The following is an 18,986-nucleotide window of genomic DNA, read 5'->3' on the forward strand; positions in this document are numbered from 1 at the left end:
CCTATCTCCTGCCACCTGCCACCAAAGGATACGACACCGTAGCCGATGTCAAATCAGCGATGGAGGAGGCCCGGTCTCGGACCCGCGGTCGGCACCGGCAGCGCGGAAGGCGGGGCGACGGCGGGCGCGGCCCGGGATTGGTCGGCGCGCGCCATGTTGGAGCCGCGGGAGGCGGAGCCTCCCGCGCGGTTGGCTCGACCCCGGGCCCGGTCCCGCCGACCCCGGTTAGTTCCACTCGCTGCCAACGCGAAGCGCCAACCGTGAAGCCGTCACCGGGAGCCGTTGACAAGGGCCCCGAATTATTCCCGCACGGTATTTGCCGGTCCGAGCGGCATTCCTTCCCGCTTCGCCTCGCATCATACGGTTCCGGCCAAGCGCCGCCGCTCGCGTCCTCAGTAGTGATCTCCCCTCTCTCTCCCGCCCAGTGATCGGCCGATTATTCGGATTTTCTCTCTCTCTCTCTCCCGCTCTCTTGGACGAGCCTCGTTGCTCCTGCCGTTCGTAAGTCGATCATTTTAATTGCTTAATCCCTTCTTCCGCTCCCGATTCGATCAATTAGCGAATTACACGCCGCGCCGCCGGTTACACGCTCGGGCGACGGAGCTGACGCCTCGTTTGCAGCGCGCGACCAGTGTCAGCTCGAGCTCGCAGCGCCTTTTGAGGCTTGTACAACTTTGCCAAATCAAGTTCAAACGAGCTTTCGACCCAGACACCGCCCAGACTTTCAATGCTTTCCACCCAATTAAACCCATTAGTTGGTGGTCGATGTTTGTGTTATCTCCTCCGCATGCACGTCTTGTACCGTTTCCTCCTTCTTGGGGGGTGTCCTCCCGATCTGTTTTCTCTTTCATTTTTGCGTCGAAGTGACATCTTACCCCTCTGTTCGTCGGTCGCATCATTTTGATGACCTAGGCATTGAGTGCTCAAGAAACGACATGCTTTTGAACCAATGGTCATTGGTTGCTGTCATGGTGACACTTTTCGCATGGAGGGGTGCGAAACATTATTTAAATTGAGCAAAATTGGGCGGATTATAGGAGAAAAAAGGGTTCGTGAGTAAAGTGATACCATCGTTTTTTCACGCATACATATACCAACTCGCAGTTTTCCGTGATTAAATGATCAAAACCTTCTTCTTATTAAATTTTTTCTTTGCCCTTCTTGGCGTAAAAGTGATATCTTACCTCTCCGTTCGTCAGTCGCACCATTTTGAAATAAGTATTTGAGTGCTCAGGAAACGACATACTTTCAAACCTATTGTGACTGGATGCTGTCATGCATGCATGTGACAATGTGACATTTTCCGCTTCGAAGGGGTGCGGAACAAATTCAACATTGAAACCAAATGAGGCCGATCAGGAGAAAAAAGGATTCGCGAGTACAGTGCTATCATTGTTTTTCGCGAAAATCTTTTTCCGTGATTTAATGATAAAAAATGTCTTTTTATTATATTTTATATTTTCCCTTTTATCCCTTTGGTGAAATATCTCTCTGTTCGTCAGTTGCAATATTTTGATAAAGGTCCTTGGCCGCTCAGGAAACGACATACTCTTGAATCCATCGTGACGAATAGATGTTGTCAGTTGTCATGAGACGTTTCCGCATTAAGGCGGCGCGGCGGAACAAATCTGAACAGTATGGGGCGGATTAGGAAAAGAAGAGGGTTCCTGAGAACAGTGGCAATCGTTTTTCACGCGCACTCGCAGTTTTTCGTGGTTTAAATGATCAAAACTTTTATCGTGCATCCACTGAAAATGTATCTAAGTACGTAACATTTACTCAAGTCTCTCCATTCATATTTAATTGAATGCTTAAAACATGTGCGATACCTACTTGCATATCAATTTCAATGAGCCCAAAACAGCACGTGCGCACATTTTAGTCCGAGGTGTCGGTTCAACGACTATTATCTCTTTTTTCTTCTTCTTTTTTTAAAATTTTTCACTTATTCACGATCTAATAATTTCTAGGTACGTAACGTCTTAGTACCTACCCGAAAAAATTTAGGTCTCTTTGATGTTGAGTGCGATCCCTAACCCGCGAATCCCAATATATGTGTTCCAGGAATTTACCCAGTGCTTCCTTTCAACGATTCACAAAATTACTAAAAATTAGATTTGCTCTTCATGGTTTTCCTGGATTTCGTTTCTTTCTTTTCTAGAAGTCATGATATTCTTTTCCACCTTGAATTGTGAACCGTAGACTTTGCTAGTTCCGTAAACTTGAAACCCGAGAGGAGAGTTTGAGGCATCATAATCAAAGTGCAATAGTTTGACATGTAACGACAAAATAATGCAGCGATGCAAATAATGCAATGTCAGTGATGTGTGGTGTATACGAACATGCTGTGCGTGCAACTTCAGTTAATTTATGATTACTTATTACTTAATTGCTTCTTTGTGCGGTATGTTTTTGTGGAATTTTTATTCATTTAATTAAAATTAATTCTAAATCAAAGCTTTGAGTATAATTAAGAGTGTCATGACATATATAAAAAAGAAAGAAAAATGGACACATTTCTCAAAAAATTTTTATTTTTGTAAGCATACTTTCAACTTTGAATTTCAGTTTTAACATTTTTCCTCGCAAAATTATCAACTGATGCCACAGTAAGATCGGACTAATTACTCTACCTGTTCGGAATTTTTTTAAACTTTTTTTAACGTCCTATTTAATTTCTATTTTGATTTGTTTCACCTCTCGGATGAATTATTAAACGTCCTGTGCATGGAGCTGCCTGCCATTCTTGCATGATAAACTATTACAAAAATTATGACCTGTGAATTTCCTTTGAATTTCATCAATCACAAATAACATAACGTAGGTATGTGACTCGGAGCTGTGAATTCATGGTTGATTCGTTGCATTCAAAAACATATATTTGTATACCAAATCCGAAACTTTGATCATTTAAAATATTCAGTTCTGGTGAAAAGTATAGTAGAAAGTCTTCAACTTCAGTTTTACGGCAACTCAGTCGATATTTATTTTCATTGATCTAAAATAATAAATATAATTAAAAAATAGCTTCCCGCTGGCGCTTACAATTTTGCCGCCCGCTGGGATATTTTGCGGGTTTTTTCATAAATTTTGATTTTTCAAAGTGCACAAATCTTGCCTGATATGATGCTGATTCATGATAATGTCACTTTTGTCAAAGTTTTGAAAAGTAGACAACAAGTTTGAGCAATCATACATTTGCGATTTTATATATGTCATATTTTGAAGTATCTATCTACTTACCTACTTCAAAAAAAGTAGAGTAAATAGCAAAAATGGCTTTTGAAAAGGTTAGCGTGGATTTGATCCAACTTTATGGACACTGAATACTTTTATGCTCACAGTGGCCATGGTCGAACTGGCTCTAAAATTTTTGAGGCACCGGAAATATTTCTTAATCCGTCTCGGAGCGGAGCACACTTTTTGCGTTTGATTCAAATTTGGGGGCTCTCTCGTTCTCGTAGTCACAAGGACCCATTAGCCCATTTCCTCTCTTATTAATTCTCTTTAGTCATGTTCGATAGGCCCTTGAAATTTACATTGAGTAAGCTCAAAATTGCATCTCTGGTACCTTCAATTTTGGACATTTTCGGAGACCCATTGGACTCCTATTTTTCCAGCTGAAAGACCGCCACAGGGGCCCGGGTATTCACATTGCATTTGGTTGAACCTTTTCATAAATCTCAAATACCTGAAACCCAAATATTTATCATATTTTTAGTGACCACATAGTTTCAAACAGCTGAAAGTTTAAATCGGTACAGGAATAGGAAACGCGTCACAACATTGCCCGTGTCATTCAACTATATCGGTTGTAAAAACCACCTGCAAGAGCACTATGAACTTGGAGGCAGACTGCTGTGCTAAGGAAAAACGCCTTATAAACCTTTGGACGTTGCCAAATCTCATCTAATAAGAAACGTATTTTTTTTAGGAAACTTTTGAATATTTTTCTTTACAATATTGCAAGAATTTTATCAGCAATTTAATCCGGAGTATCGTATCTTAAAGTGTCGAGGTATGATATGCATAACTTTCGTCGAAAATAAATCTTTTATTGTAAAATTGTTTGCAACATTTGAAGTTCATACCAAGTTTCCTCTTGATACGACAGCAGAGCATAGGGCATAAAACAGGATCGTGCGTGGAGCGGTGACGGCGAACGGCTGCGAGAACGACCGGACAGTCAGGCGGATCTAGCAATTTGGCAACTGCGGATTTCCTCCATTTAAACCTATGCTAATTAATCGATTGTCGGAGCACCTGGCCCCTCCAAGAATCGATACATTTCCATAGGCTTAAATGGAGAGACAATGTTGCCAATTTGCTGTATCCGCGGCTAGTGATTCAATTTCTCCGCTCAGACTCATGAAAGCCCCTTATCATGTCGGTGTAAAAAGATTGGTGCACGCGGAAGGGGATTTGATTATTCTGGTGTGCAATAATTCGTCGCCCTCCCGACATAAAGGCGTATCTACACCCTGCAATGGACCCAGTCGTCCATACAATTCAATGCTTTTCCGGGCTCATCTCAGTGTGCAGTTACGCCCTTTTGTCAGCCGGGCGACGAATTGCCACAAATACCTCTCGGAGGCGTCAGTTTTATGGCCTCATTGTGAGGAGGCATAGAGCAATGCTCGCTAGGTGATACCCATGGACGAGGAACTGAGGTGGTGAACTTACGATCGTACTACCATTAACTCGCTTATAAAGTTATAACATTTTTATCGGGGCATTCTGCGCCTCGTCGAAAGTAAATTTTCCGCGAGTCGCGCTCACTTTCCCTCCAGCACTGCACTCTTTTCAAAAAAGAACGAAATTCTCTCGCACTGAAAAAAGTACACTGGAAAAAAAACACATTGGATCTAGAGTCCAGACTCTTAAAAACATCGGCAAGAAAAAATACTCTTGATTCAATCAGATTTAAGCTTAAATCAAGAACCAAGCCTCTTAATTTGAGCGGATTTCCTTTTGATTTAAGAAAAAATCTGATTGAATCAAGAGTCCTTTTTCTTGTCAATGTTTTCAAGAGTCTGGCCTCTAGATCCAATGTGTTTTTTTTCCAGTGTTTATGGTAACACATACTATAACTATAAGGCTACTTGATTTTTTACACAGTGATACTAGTTAGTGAAAATAACCGGAATTATGGTGGTATTCATCAACACTCTCATGAAACTTACCATGACATGATAGATGCGACCATTGAGTTTGTTGTTTATTATCATACTCGTGTTCGTATCACTGTGTCAAAGTATGGTAAAATGCACCTTAATTTTTTCAATGTGCTGACCGATGACGATGATCAGCTGTTTTGTCACCTCGAGATACCGATCCAGGCCCGCCACATCCCATCTCGGGCCCTGGTACCAATTTTCTGGCCCGGGCCCCTAGCACAGGGGGGAGGGGGGTCCGGGGGGCCTCCCCCGGAAAATTTTTGAAATTTTAATCTATTTGGACGCATTATGAAGCTCTTATGATGGAGATTTTCCATCAATTTCTGCAGAATAATTACGCCGTTTTGTTTACTTTCAGCACCAAAAACTTTCGAATTGTTGCATTCAAAACATCTATAAATTTTTTTTTGAGGGGGCAGATGATAATTTTCAATTCTATGGGGAGCCGGGCCCCCCTGGACTCCCCTTTCGTACGTCTATGGCAAGGGAGTTAAGCCATTGAAGTCGAGGATGCCCAGAAAGGAGCCTCTTAGCATCCGACAACGGAAGAAAATGAAACATAGTTACTAAAAATATCATTCTACATATGCTCAAAATCTTGAAAATCTCTAAAAAAGTAAGAAAAATGTTATAGTGCCCTAGCGTGTTTTTGAAACTTTATTCACCTTTTGCGGAATTTTTAGGGTAATTTTTTCACTTTTCCCTACGAGACAAGGGTTACACATGAATTCGTAGTGGTTTGTCACCATGCGTCACGGGCCCCTCCAGGGCCCGGGCCCCGGTACCAAGGACCCAGTATCCCCCCCCCCCTTGTGGCGGGCCTGCGAGGGACTAGATTGAAGACTGCTGGGGGGGGGGGGGGGGGCTTTTGAAATCTGCCGTTGTGTATCCATAATTTGATACCATAGGCCACAGCCCGTTGGGCCCTCTTAAATCAGGCCCGGCCGGCTGATCATTGAAATTGGTAGACAAAGTGAAAGACAATGAAGACACAGGGAGTATACATCGATCCTATGAATCGAAACGGGTGGTTTTTGGACTCAAAGGCAGAGCCGGATTTAGGTCTTTTCGTGCCAAGTGTAGAAATTTTTTTGCGCCTCCCTCCCCCCAAACCGAATAATTTAATAGGTTATACTTTAAGACAGACAAATTGGAATCACGTTGTCGTCTTCTCGGCGAAGACATCATACTCTTAATTCTAATAAATTATAAAAAAATAAATAAAAATAACATAACTTCCCGCCCAGTGCAAGTGTACTTCATGCACTTGCCTTCAGATCCGGCTCTGCTCAGGGGGAAAACAATGGACTAACTTTAGAGTCTCCCGTGGGTTTCCGTTATATTTGCCTCCTTTGTCCATTGCAACGACCCGCTCCCACCCATAGAATCGCCCAACCTCCTCTTTGTCTATAGCTTTGTCTATCAATTTCAATATTCACCCTGCTGATGGCACGACCCGTGGCGTCTTGTCGTTTTTCAAGTCAGTCGTAGTCGAGAGGAAATTCTGAAACATCGCGTCGCGCTGCAACGGTGACATACGAAGGTGTGTTTTGAGCAAAGGCATCGGTGCATAGGAGCATATAGGTTGACGATCATTTGTATGTTTGCGTCGGACGAGACTAAGGGTCGGGAGGGGGTGGGGTATCAGGGCCGGACTGGCTAAGGCAGCTAGGCAGCTATCGCTGCCTAAGAATTGTTGGCTCAGGGGCCCCGAAGGGGCCCCTGAGCCGACAATTCCTGAATTTATTCTTCAATAAATGAAATGAATCCATGAAAAAGTGAAAAATCCTTGAATTTATTCTTCAATAAATGAAATAAATCCTTGAAAAACCTCGTTTTTTCCAGTCATTGAGGGTTTAACTCATAAAACCTTCTCTGAGGCCCCTACGACCGGAAAAAGGTAACCTCAGGGGCCCCTGAAAGGGCCCCTCAGCGATCGAAAAATATGAGCTTCAAGGGCCCTGGAGCGGCCCTCGAAGCTATATTTTCCCGGCCTCTAAGGGTTTTTTACTTTAAACAGCATGACTCTTTCTCTGAGACCCCTATAGTCCGAAGAAGGTCACTTCTGGGGCCCTTGAAAAGATGTCAGCAGGGGCCCCTGACCCTGGGCTCGAAAAAAAGAGTTTCACTTTCAGGGGCCCTTCCGGGTCTCGAAAGATCTTTTTTCCGGTCTTTGAAGGTTACCCACTTTAAGATGACTTCTTTTTTGAGGCGCCCCTACTGGCCCTGCAGCCGGGAGAAGGGAACTTCAGGGGCGGGGCCTCTGAAAAGATACCAGCAGAGGCCCCTGCGTAAAGTTTGAGGAGGTTATGTGCTTCTTTATCAACAAGAGAAATCGCCGAATTTTCAAAAATATCTAAAAAATAGGTGACATTTTCGGAGGCGCTATTTATCAAATTTCAATGCGAAAAGAGCCTAAAACTTCTATTTTCAGGGGTTAAATTTTCAAAATTTTCCGGGGGAGGACCCCCGGACCCTCCTCCATTCCTAGGGGGCGACCCCCAAACCCCCCATAGGGGCCCAGTTTTTACGTCAGGGGCCCAAAATCCTAGTAGCTGCCTAACTTTTTTTACGCCAGTCCGACTCTGTGGGGTATGTTTGTCATTTAAAGGACTACAAATGGAGCGATGACTGGAGAGCGCCTCCGGTCTTCTGTTTGTCGAACGCTTGTCTCCGTCGCCCGGGCCCTCGACTTCACATTAGCCTCCTGTTTGCTCTCCCGAAACCGCTCCAAAGATTACATTACCGGCGACCGACACTCGTCATCAGCTGAGGTTACAACTTATTCACCGGGCTGGTTTTTGAATTGATAGACATAATATAGCGAAAGGCGACAAAGCAAGAAGATTCTGGATTGGGTTCCCCCTGGAGACGGCACAAAGGGCGCTCAATTATTATTGTGTGGAGGGATGAGATCGAAGCAGAAACTTCAATGTGCTCAATTCCCAAAAGGTTGTGGTTCGAAAAGGGGAAATGGCGATCAGGAGTCGTAGAGCGTCAGGAAGTGCTATGAATCGTGAATTGCCGTTAGTCAGTCCATTACTTACCTTCTAAATCCATTTCAACCACTTCCATCAACGAGATCCATTTCCATTTTCCATTTGCCTGACTATTCGTCTGTCGATTTGTCTATTAATTTCAATAATCAGCCCTCTGGTCGTGGATCGTGTAGAATTCTTCGTTACATCAAATGGATAATTTTCATTAAAATATGTTATTGTGCCATCCATAGAGTGCTCAATGAGCTAAGTCCGCATTTTTTTTTTTAATTTTTTCAAAAAAAGAGGGAATTGTAGAAAAGTAGGTTTAAAAGTAAGAAAATGTATCCATATGTAAAGTAATCGGGCGGCATTTCCCATTTAAATAACCAAATTTTAGTAGATTAGGTCATTTTGTCATGAACCCTCCAATAATTGGTTGAACTATAAACCAACTCGCACTCAGTTCCCTTGCAATAAATTGCAATTGCATGCTAAAATTATTGCTATTGCATCAGGGTGTTGTGTATTTTGCATATCTATTGATTGAAGGAACACCTGACACTAGAATTTATTGCAATAAAATTGAAATAAGTTGCAACTTTCTTTGCATAGCAAGTTGCTAATATACGAGTTATATATTCAACAGGTTCCCACAAGTTTTTGGGCCTTGGGGGATATTGGAGTCCATTAAGCGTTACGTAATCATTTAGGGGGTCCGGTGATGGTTGATGCGTTATAAAGGTGATAGGAGGGGGGTCAAAAATGCCGCAAAATGCGTTACGTCTCGTTAATGAACGCTCCTATAGGTCCTTTTGGCATGAATGAGCCCAATTTTAAAACATCAAGATTAACCAGGCGTAACCGGACACCCCGAATCGGGTAGCCAGAGCAATGCCGCTCTGTAATCTTTGCACGTCCAATGGCACGTTCTCGCTGCGGCGGGGCGCGTTAGTATTTAAACTGCCCTGCTGAGGAAAAACGCCGTATGAGACCTCAGTCATTGCCAAATTTCGTCTGATAAAACACGAATTTTCAAGGAAACTTAAGAAGATTTTGCTCTCAATTTTTCAGAGAATTTAATTTGCAATTTCATCTACACACCCCAAAAATCTCAAGGAAAAATATTCATAAATTGACTAAAAAATCAATGTCTCATCGGTGGAATTTTGGCAACATGAGGATGTCCATCCGGCGTTCTTCCTTAGCGCGGCGGTAAACGAGGCTTTACCTGTGCACTGCGCTCCAGTAGCCTCCGTTTGCTTGTCCCCTTTGTTTTCTCTTTGAAGAGTGTTCGCTAGGAAACGCAGACGCAGCTACTTAGCGCGTTTAGCTGGATGCGCCAGCCAGCGCAGCGAGGGCTGGGACGGCGGCGCTGCGCTGCCCCTTCGCTTCGAGTGGTCTGTGACCTGCATTACGTCGCGGCTGCGACTGGCAAACAATCGGTGCCGCTCCCAACCCCGGCCCCGCACCAACCGGTAGCAGCCGTCCTTTGTTTCATCTGGAATCCGATTACTTCTCCGTGTTGCCGCCCGCTCAAAAAATAAGATGGGTCAGTTGTTGAACTGCATTTTGCAATTTGGAACTATAAATTCCGGCTCTTCTGGAAGAGCACTTATATGCATGGGGAAACTTATGGCTTATACGTTGTTTTTGAACCAGGCTAGAATTTATAGTTCCAAATTGAAAAATATAGTCCAGTTGTACTACTCGTAGAGTCATAGAATCGTGTTTCAATGGCTTAAGTTTATGGATAAACCAAGAGAATATGACGCTGGTCAAACAATTTTTGTTTTTGTTTTGTTAGATCTGCCTAAAATTTGGTAACTAATTCTGGGTAAATTTTTTAGCGCTATTTCGGAAAATGCTCTCGGTTACACTAAATCAGTTCGGTTTCTCCCGGAAAAATCGGACTTTTCCCTTCTAATCGAGTTCTTCCAGAGATAATTCAATTTTCTGTAAAAGTTGTGCATTACGGAGGAAAATTAAAGTCATTTTGGGGTCTGCCCAAAATTTGATAACTGATTCTGGATAGATTTTTAAGCGCTAATTCCGAAAATGTGCTCCGTTATTCTAGATCAGTTTGGTTTCTCTCGGAAAAATCGGAATTTTCCCTTAAAATCGAGCTTCACTAGAAAAAATTCAACTATCTGTAAAATGTATATGCATTATAGAGAAAAACTAAGGTCAGCTCGGGATCCAGCAGCCAAAATACGCAGGAAACCATGGATTGACGGAGAATTGAATCTTCTCTAAATTCCGATATTTCCCGAATATCGTAATATCGTATATATAAGTTCTTCTCCACATCATTGGTCTCTCCTCTCTACATCATAAACAACATGTTTGTCGTCATTCAACAATCCGTTCTAAATTTTGATCTCCATTCAATGCCATCTTCATATGCGGGGGCTAAATGGGGCGATGACTTCCTCCAGCTCTTTGCATGTAAGGTCTTCTTTAGGCAAAATTAGAGACCTCCCTTTTGGTACTTTTTAAAAAAATCTTGCAAAGCCTTTCAGGATTTTTTAAGCCTTTCACCTTTAGCAGGAAAGACCTCAAGCCTTCTCTCAGCAGAGTCTATAGATATATTCCCTGAAAAAGTTAAAATTAGACCGCCCCTAAAAACTATACTTAGGAAGAAAGAAAAGGGAAAGACTATCCCTGAACTTTTAGCGGCGCACAGTGGATCGAGTCAATTGAAGAAATCGGACATGAAATTTTCGACTGATACTGCAAATTTTGATGTTCATCTCGTCACATTTTAAAAAGGGGTGCATGGCTCTTAGAGAAAATCCCACGAGGAAACCAATGGAACTACTTTTAGAACCTCAGAGTTTTGTATTAACGGAGTTATAAGCGTTTAAAGTTTCCAAATTTTGTCCGACCTCTCGCATTGACTCGATCCACTGTCTGGCGCTCCCTTTTTCTTCCAACAACGTTCCGTACTTTGGTATTGCCATTTTTCAATGTATGTATCCAATTAAATTGACGCGAACTGTGGTACGCAACATTTTGAAAATTTTCACATCAGAAGACATTTCCTGAACTGGCTTTATATGTAACGATGGCGGATGCGAAAAATTACCTTTTAGAAACACGCTTAAAAAACTGTTTTGTTCACACAAAAATTTAATATGTTTGGCTCTGGCGTAAAGCACAGATCTCGAAGATCACATCTCAAGTATTTTCTCAAAATTTTCTCGATGCCAAAACAGTTTTTTGAATGTGTTTCGAAAAGGTAATTTTTCACATCCGCCATTGTTACAGAAAAGTCCTTATATATCCATATATCGTTATTTATTTATCGTCCTAACAACAAACAAATGCTGTTAATTAACGTTACACCATGCCGCTTGTTCTGTACAGCGTGTAGCTGCGTATATACAAGCCAAAACCAAACCTCTACCTTCCATTAGGAATTCCGAAGTGACAAAGTACTTCAAGTTGCGCTGGAAAAATCCGTTTGACGACGCGTTTGGCGAAAAGAAGAAAATGAGGGGAGTATATCCTGTTTAGCGACGGCAAAAATTTAATTTTCGCAGCTCGGGCGCCAATTTACCGCCGTTCCGAGTTACACCCTCCGGGCTGAAATTTCCTCGCGGGAGATTTATGAGACGATAAGCGGCGAGTGAGAGGCTGCAAGAAGCCCGAGCTCTAATCAGAGAGCAAATTAGTTAGAACTAGGAGGAGTGCTTATTAAAACAGTGGCGAGTTCCGACGCTGTCAACTTGCGAATTTTATCTTTCAATTAAATCCACGATTGCACTGAAAAAAAGTCTCGGTGTATTTACTAAGAAAAGGGTAAAATTACCAAGAAATCAGGGTTCAATTTGATCCCAGTTTTTTTGGTAAAATTACCATTTATGGCATTGGTAATTTTACTGGATCTTGGTAAAAACGCCAATATTTTTTATCGACTGTGGTAGAATTACCGAGATAAAATGGCAAAGTTACCGGAAATTGGTTACCAATAAAAGTGGTATTCTTACCTGAAAAAAGCAGTAAAAATACCGGTTTTTAGGTATAAGCTTACCAGTCTGTCTTGTTAAAATTACCAATAATTGGTAAAAAAATGAGATGGTAAAGGTACCAACGGACGTAGGTAAAAACGCCGATAATTTTTTTTCAGTGTGGGCTTTGGAGGTTTCGGAGGTTTAATTTCAATGGACCGCGTTAAGCATGAAAGGAGCCAAGCCACATCAGCTATTGCCGAATTTAATTTTTTACATGGCAACGGTTGTGCGGATTTTTGTGCAAATTTCAGTGAATTTTCTGCTAAGTACGAATTAAATTCCTTGAAATTATCAAAAAATCCGCACAAACGTTCACTGGAAAAAAAAAACACATTGGATCTAGAGTCCAGATTCTTGAAAACATTGACAAGAAAAAATACTCTTGATTCAATCAGATTTTTGCTTAAATCAAAAGGAAATCCGCTCAAATTAAGAAGCTTGGTTCTTGATGTAAGCAAAAATCCGATTGAATCAAGAGTATTTTATCTTGTCCATGTTTTTAAGAGTCTAGACTCTAGATCCAATGTGTTTTTTTTCCCAGTGTTCTCTTGTAAAAAATTAAGTTGCTCCGTTAAATTTGGCAATAACTGATGTAGCTTGGTTCCTTTATGCCGAACGCGGTCCAAATCTAAATGTTAAATTAGTTAGGATTTTAATTTCAAATTAAGGATAGAAATTCCCTCTCGGAATGCGCTTAGATTCGCCATAAAACTCTACATACAGAGGTAAAAACGATAGTTCACTGTGTAATGGCATTGGAGTACAGCCCACGTGGACCCTACAGAACCCCTGCCTCTCAAACTGAAATTGAAGTAAGATTACCTACTCAACCAACAATATCTATTAAAATCAATGAGCAATTAAAATCCATGTACAATTTTCAATGAAAGGCGAGACATGACTCTTAACTTTTTAAAATCATGTTTTTTTCAGAGGTGCGGATTTGATACATTACCCCCGGTATCTTACACGCCTATTATTCTCCATTTCCGGGGAGGAGGTCTGGAACTCCCCCTCCCCCATCCCCCCTCCTCCGTCTGAAGGCCAATACAGTATGTGCTGCCTTAACGCGTCAGAGTATACCACGAAGTCGGGACGTGTCATACGCTATATCGACGGTGAAACTACCAAACCACGTATCTCGGTTTGCGACGTCGCAGACTTCCTGTCATACTTTATTTTTTAAATGAAAAACTACTTAACATTCAGTCTTGAAAATTTCTGTGATTTTTCCTCTTTGTGCTGAGAAAATTCCGTGAAAATTTCAAGGAATGGTATTGATTTGGTCTACTTCAAAAAAATAAAATGTAAGCGTAGATTTTTAAACACCGCAAACGAGATACGTGGTTTGGTAGTTTCACCGTCGATATACGCTATAGTAAAGAGATAGTGGGTCAACAGTAATGTTATTAATACAATTATTCTGACGAGTTAAGGAAAAACGCCCAGCGAATATCCACGAGTTGCCAAGTTTCCCCAACTAGAACATGTTTCTTGAGAGACGTAATTCATGTATTTCTCCGACATTTTCAGATATTTTAGACAAAATTGCGAAAAAAATTTGAAGAAAACAATGCAAAATTTTCCCACTAAATTCGTTTTTTTATTGCACGAAATATGGCAACGTCTGAAGGCTCATACGGTGTTTTTCCTTGGGACTGCATTATTGGCGACACTGCATGCACTAATGAAGAGAACAGAATAAGAGAGGGCGCCTGGAACGGGCGAGAATATGGGTAAAGTGTTTAATTAAGAAGTAATTTTTTTTATTGCAAAAAATATGGCAACGTCTGAGGACTCATACGGTGTTTTTCCTTAGAACGGCAGTATTGGCGACACTGCATGCACTAATGAAGAGAACAGAATAAGAGAGGGCGCCTGGAACGGGCGAGAATATGGGTAAAGTGTTTGATTAAAAAGTTAATGTTCACAAAAACGGCTCTTTGAGGGGATTCCAGTGCAGGAGCGTTATAAATCTCCGCAGCGGCGCGCTGGACTCGAGGAAGACTAATTTGACGACAGACATTTATCTAACGGAGACAATTTCTCCAGGTCTTTCCCTCTGCAGGAGGAGCTGCTATAATTAGGTGGTTGCGGCTCAACTCAAAAGAATCGCATGTGTTTTATATAATCATAAACTCCTGAGCCGAGACCGGGACCGGAGCTTCCCGTTTCCGATCAGGGAAATAGGAGCACATGGTCCTCAGCCAATGGCTTGGCACCCATGTCGGGTTCCCGAAAAGGGGGTATAACCTCAAACATTTTTTAAGGGGTAGGGAAATCCCAAGGTTCACTGGAAAAAAAAACACATCGGATCTAGAGTCCAGACTCTTAAAAACATCGACAAGTAAAAATACTCTTGATTCAATCAGATTTAAGCTTAAATGGACCGCGTTTAACAGAAAGGAACCAAGCCACATCAGCTATTGCCAAATTTAAGTAGGCAATTTAATATTTTACGAGAGAACGTTTGTGCGGATTCCTTTGAAAATTTTGAGGAATTTGCTTCTCACTATCTAGATAATTCACTGAAATGCGCACAAAAATCCACACAACCGCTTTCATGTACAAAATTAAATTGCCCAGTTAAATTTGGCAACAGCTGATGTGGCTTAGTTCCTTTCTGTGTAACGTCATCCAAATCAAGAACCAAGCCTCTTAATTTGAGCGTATTCCTTTTGATTTAAGCTTAAATCTGCTTGAATCAAGAGTATTTTTTCTTGTCAATGTTTTCAAGAGTCCGGACTCTAGATCCAATGTGTTTTTTTTCCCCCAGTGTTTTAAATATTCCAAAATCGTAGAAAGATAGACTCACTAGAAATATGTTACGGGCTATATTGACATATTGTCCGTTCCAGGCTCAGACGCCGAAGGTTACGGGTGCTGGAGCCGTAGCTTTAATTGCTCTCGATGCTAGGCCCGGAACATTCGGCCTCTGAGCCCGGAACGCGGACGGTATGTCTGTATAGCCCGTAAGTACGGCTTCCTTCCACGGTCCAGGTTTTTTTTTTTCAGTGCTCTTTTTGGGGAAAAAATTCGGCGATTATGGGGGCGGGAGACTCCTAATGGGACCTCTGATAACACGCTGAAATCCGAATTGCGTGGGAACATGACTGAAAAAAAATCGGGCGTCAACACTCCAGAATGAATGACTTCATTTCAGCTCCCATCTTGCGATGTGGGGAAACGGCAAAAGTCACGCACTATATGCGAGGATAGAAAGTCGATGAAAATTTTATGGAAAACGATCACGACACTATTGGAAAAAAGAGCACGGGGTTGATGGATGTGATGGACATTTTCAATTAATTGCGGGGTTGAATATCCCAATTAATTAGTTGTTTACTGACCCAAATGCTGCGATATTATCTCAACTTGAGTTGCGCTACTACCACAATTAATTGGAAATGTCCATATCATCCAACAAATTTGTGTAGTACTCATCCAATTTTAGGGGATAGCCCGTAACCTTTTTTCCCCGTGGACTTTAGGAAAATGTGATCTTTATTTGATAATCATTTATTTTGATGTCGAACGTTATTCTAATTTTGGGTAAAAACGATCAAGAGATGAATATTCGGAATGAAGCGAGTTCGTTTATATGGTAGCCGGCAGTAGTATTTTCGTTGCCTACCTGACATTGGAGCACAACTCCACTCTGAAATGAACCCTGCCCTTCATACAAGTCAATGTTTTTCCGGGCTCATCTCAATGTTTTTCCGGGCTCACCTCAATGTGTAGTTACGCCCTTATGTCAGCCAAGCGACGATTTGTTTACCTCAAATTTACTACAAAATTGACAATTTTTACTAAGACGCTTGTATTGCCTATCAAATTTTTGAAGGCGAACTTGTCAAAGTTATTGTAAAGTATACTTCCGACTGATCTTGCTGAGAATCATTACTAATCAGACACTGAATGACTCGAATCCCACAATCAGGTGGTTATGTTTGATTTTGGTAGAACAAGACGCGGAATGAGGGACTCACTCTGATACTGCCTTGAAACATCTGGAGTCTCATCCCCAGGGCCTGAACGACCGAATAACCTCGCCTCAACCACTTACAAGTGGGTCTTTATTGTCTCTCCGTTTGAGACGAGGCACTTGATGGTTCCCTCACAATTTTAATTTCATTACTTTTACGACTGATGCTTTGACTTCTACTCGAGCGTGACCACTCGTTCTTCATTTTGAGCGGCATAAAATTTTTACGAACCGTTGTTTTCATTATTCTTCGATGTGACAGTTTTAAATACAGATCTAAGTTCTTGGCCGTAAATTCTAGGTATCAATTACAAATTTATACGACATGCTAAACGAATTGGGCTGGGTGTGTTCCTGCTTTGACGTTTTGTGAACGTTTCGATTTTAAAGACCTCTTTAAAATTCGTCCTATGTTGCCATTCAGACCAATAATTATTATTTTTTTATTTTTTTCCGGGGGCAGCTTTTACACAAGTATTACGAAGGCACTTCGTGGAATCTGACTATCGACGGTGAAACTACCAAACCACGTATCTCGTTTGCGGTGTTTAAAAATCTACGCTCGCATTTTATTTTTTTGAAGTAGACCAAATCAATATCATTCCTTGAAATTTTCACAGAATTTTCTCCGCACGAAGAGGAAAAATCACAGAAATTTTCAAGATTGGACGTTAAGTAGTTTTTCATTTAAAAAATAAAGTATGACAGGAAGTCTGCGACGTCGCAAACCGAGATACGTGGTTTGGTAGTTTCACCGTCGCTACGCGTTACGATTCGTTACGGGAGGAGATGAAGGGGCTAAAACCCAGGGTCAATTAACAATTTCAAAAATTTTGGAAGTTTTATTTTTTAGATATTTTCCGTAGAAAAATCCATGAAAAGTGAGGCACAGGGTTCTGCTCAGCGCTACACGCCATTCTTACATGGAATTCTAACTTTTGTCACGGAAGCGTTAGAAGTAAATAGAGCAAAGAACGGGAAACACACTGAAAATGCGCCCAAGACGCAATGTACGCCAATGCCATGCATAAAATACTGCAGCTGTTTGTCTCGAAATCTCGACAGGGGGAACATGATTGCGAACTTGGCCAATTATTATATTAACTCACTTCCTAACTTCTCAACTTATTAACTTCATCGGTACGCCAAGGACATCATAAAAACCAAAAATAATTTTGTTATTAAACACTCTATAATAATTTTTAGCAATAAATATGTAATAACATGTTTTTCTTTTAATTTGGTCCTGCCAAAAGTTTCAAACACAATGTTCACGTTTTATGTTCCAGATTTGTGCTTGGAGATTTATGAAATAAATCGTAAATGTTACTCAAAAAATGGATTTGACCCCCCAGGAAAAAGGAGAATTAGTATTGCTTCCAGTTACAGGTTCGTACGGCTTTTATGTTTTCTCTATATTCCTTTTGAAGGTATTATACTCTTCCTGTTCCCCTTCAAAAAATCCTACTTTTTATCAATTTTTTTTTTTTTTTTTTTTTTTTTTTTTTTTTTTTTTTTATTATATAATGGACCACTAGACAAGGTACGAATTTTAGCATTCTGATACATGTTTCTCCACCAAAATTTCACGTAAAACACGATGCGCACAACGAAAATTACCGAAATTGACTCCATCCAAAGATATTTAATGATTCTTGGTGCGTGAATTGAAACCACCCGCTCATGAAAACTCAATGCTCTGCGTGATTCACATCGCGCGCTAAACGTTATCATGACTGTCTCTGCGATATAAAAATCTGGCAACCTCAATCTTGACACTTTGGCTCAGCTATAGCAAATTACTTATAGTTTGAAAAACACATGGTGAGAAATGAATATTGCTCGATTGAGAAGATTGCCGAAACCGTTGTAGTGCGCGTTTTGACTCACGCAGAGCTTTGAGTTTCTTGTGAGCAGGCAGTTCAAATTCCTCGTAACCAATGTGAATTAAAAATGTTAATATCTCCATTAGGAGTTGGTTTCAGTAATTTTCGTTGCGCGAATCGTGTTCTACGTAAAATTCTGGGTAAGAAACATGTATTAGAATGCTTAAACTCGTACCTTGTCTAGTGGTCCATTGTGATCAAAATCATGTGCGCTTATTCGGTTAACAAGTTAACAACATATTGATCTTAAAAGTGCACGATCGTAATAGCATTCCAAACGAATCAGTTGTAAATAACTCTTCATTTAGCATAATGCTGACCACTATAGTAGCAATTTCTCACCCAATTTTTATCGGTGTAGGGTGATGAAAGAATATACTGCTCGTAAAGTTGCCAAAATGGAGCGAGGAGTCATTACTGAAATCCGTGTTCTCGGGGAGGAAAGGTGCAACTAACAAGCTTCACGCTGCGGTCAAATGACAAAGCGCAATTTCAAGTTTACACCCCGCTTGAATGACGTCTAAATTGGCCATGAGGGTGCAGAAAACTGTGATTAGAGTGCTAAATTGAAGTTCAAAACTTAACCGTACCCACCCAGTTCAATAAAATGTTAATTTCAAGTCCGCATTCACTACTGCAGTGCAGTTACTATTATTAACCGGCCGAAAAATGCACTTCGTTTTCGGTTGATAGCGCACTTGACTTTAACAATTTGCCTTCATTAATCTAGTCGCAGCTTCCAATGGACTTCAGCGAGACGCTATGCCAGCCTATTAACGCGCTTTTAAATAAAGCGCGGGTAACGCAGATCGGGAAAAATGTTGACTGATTCGGTTTAACTTTCGGTCTGATAATTCGGTGCATAGTTTTGATCGTAATTATCGAAGTAGAAGTTACACTTGATGAGGAAACTATTGAGCTACGCCCCTTGACTGCTTCGCGGT

At 41.2% G+C, this 18,986-nt stretch overlaps 1 protein-coding gene across 2 annotated transcripts in view; it reads left to right on the forward strand.

Annotated features, from left to right (window-relative positions):
• Positions 1-239: 239 nt before the first annotated feature.
• Positions 240-18,986, forward strand: part of LOC109043352 (paired box protein Pax-1) — a 40,319-nt gene continuing 21,572 nt past the window's right edge. The window contains exons 1-2 of one of the 2 annotated variants that reach the window (XM_019060542.2): positions 240-501; positions 17,446-17,545. In XM_019060542.2, coding sequence (XP_018916087.1) covers positions 17,494-17,545 — 52 coding nt within the window. In that variant the 5' untranslated portion in view covers positions 240-501; positions 17,446-17,493. Of the gene's footprint in view, positions 502-1,121; positions 1,765-17,445; positions 17,546-18,986 lie in introns of those variants that run through there. The other variant, XM_072299573.1, reaches the window with a different exon arrangement.

The sequence above is a fragment of the Bemisia tabaci genome, chromosome 4 (genome assembly GCF_918797505.1).
Source record: "Bemisia tabaci chromosome 4, PGI_BMITA_v3".
Classification (NCBI taxonomy): Eukaryota; Metazoa; Arthropoda; class Insecta; order Hemiptera; family Aleyrodidae; genus Bemisia; species Bemisia tabaci.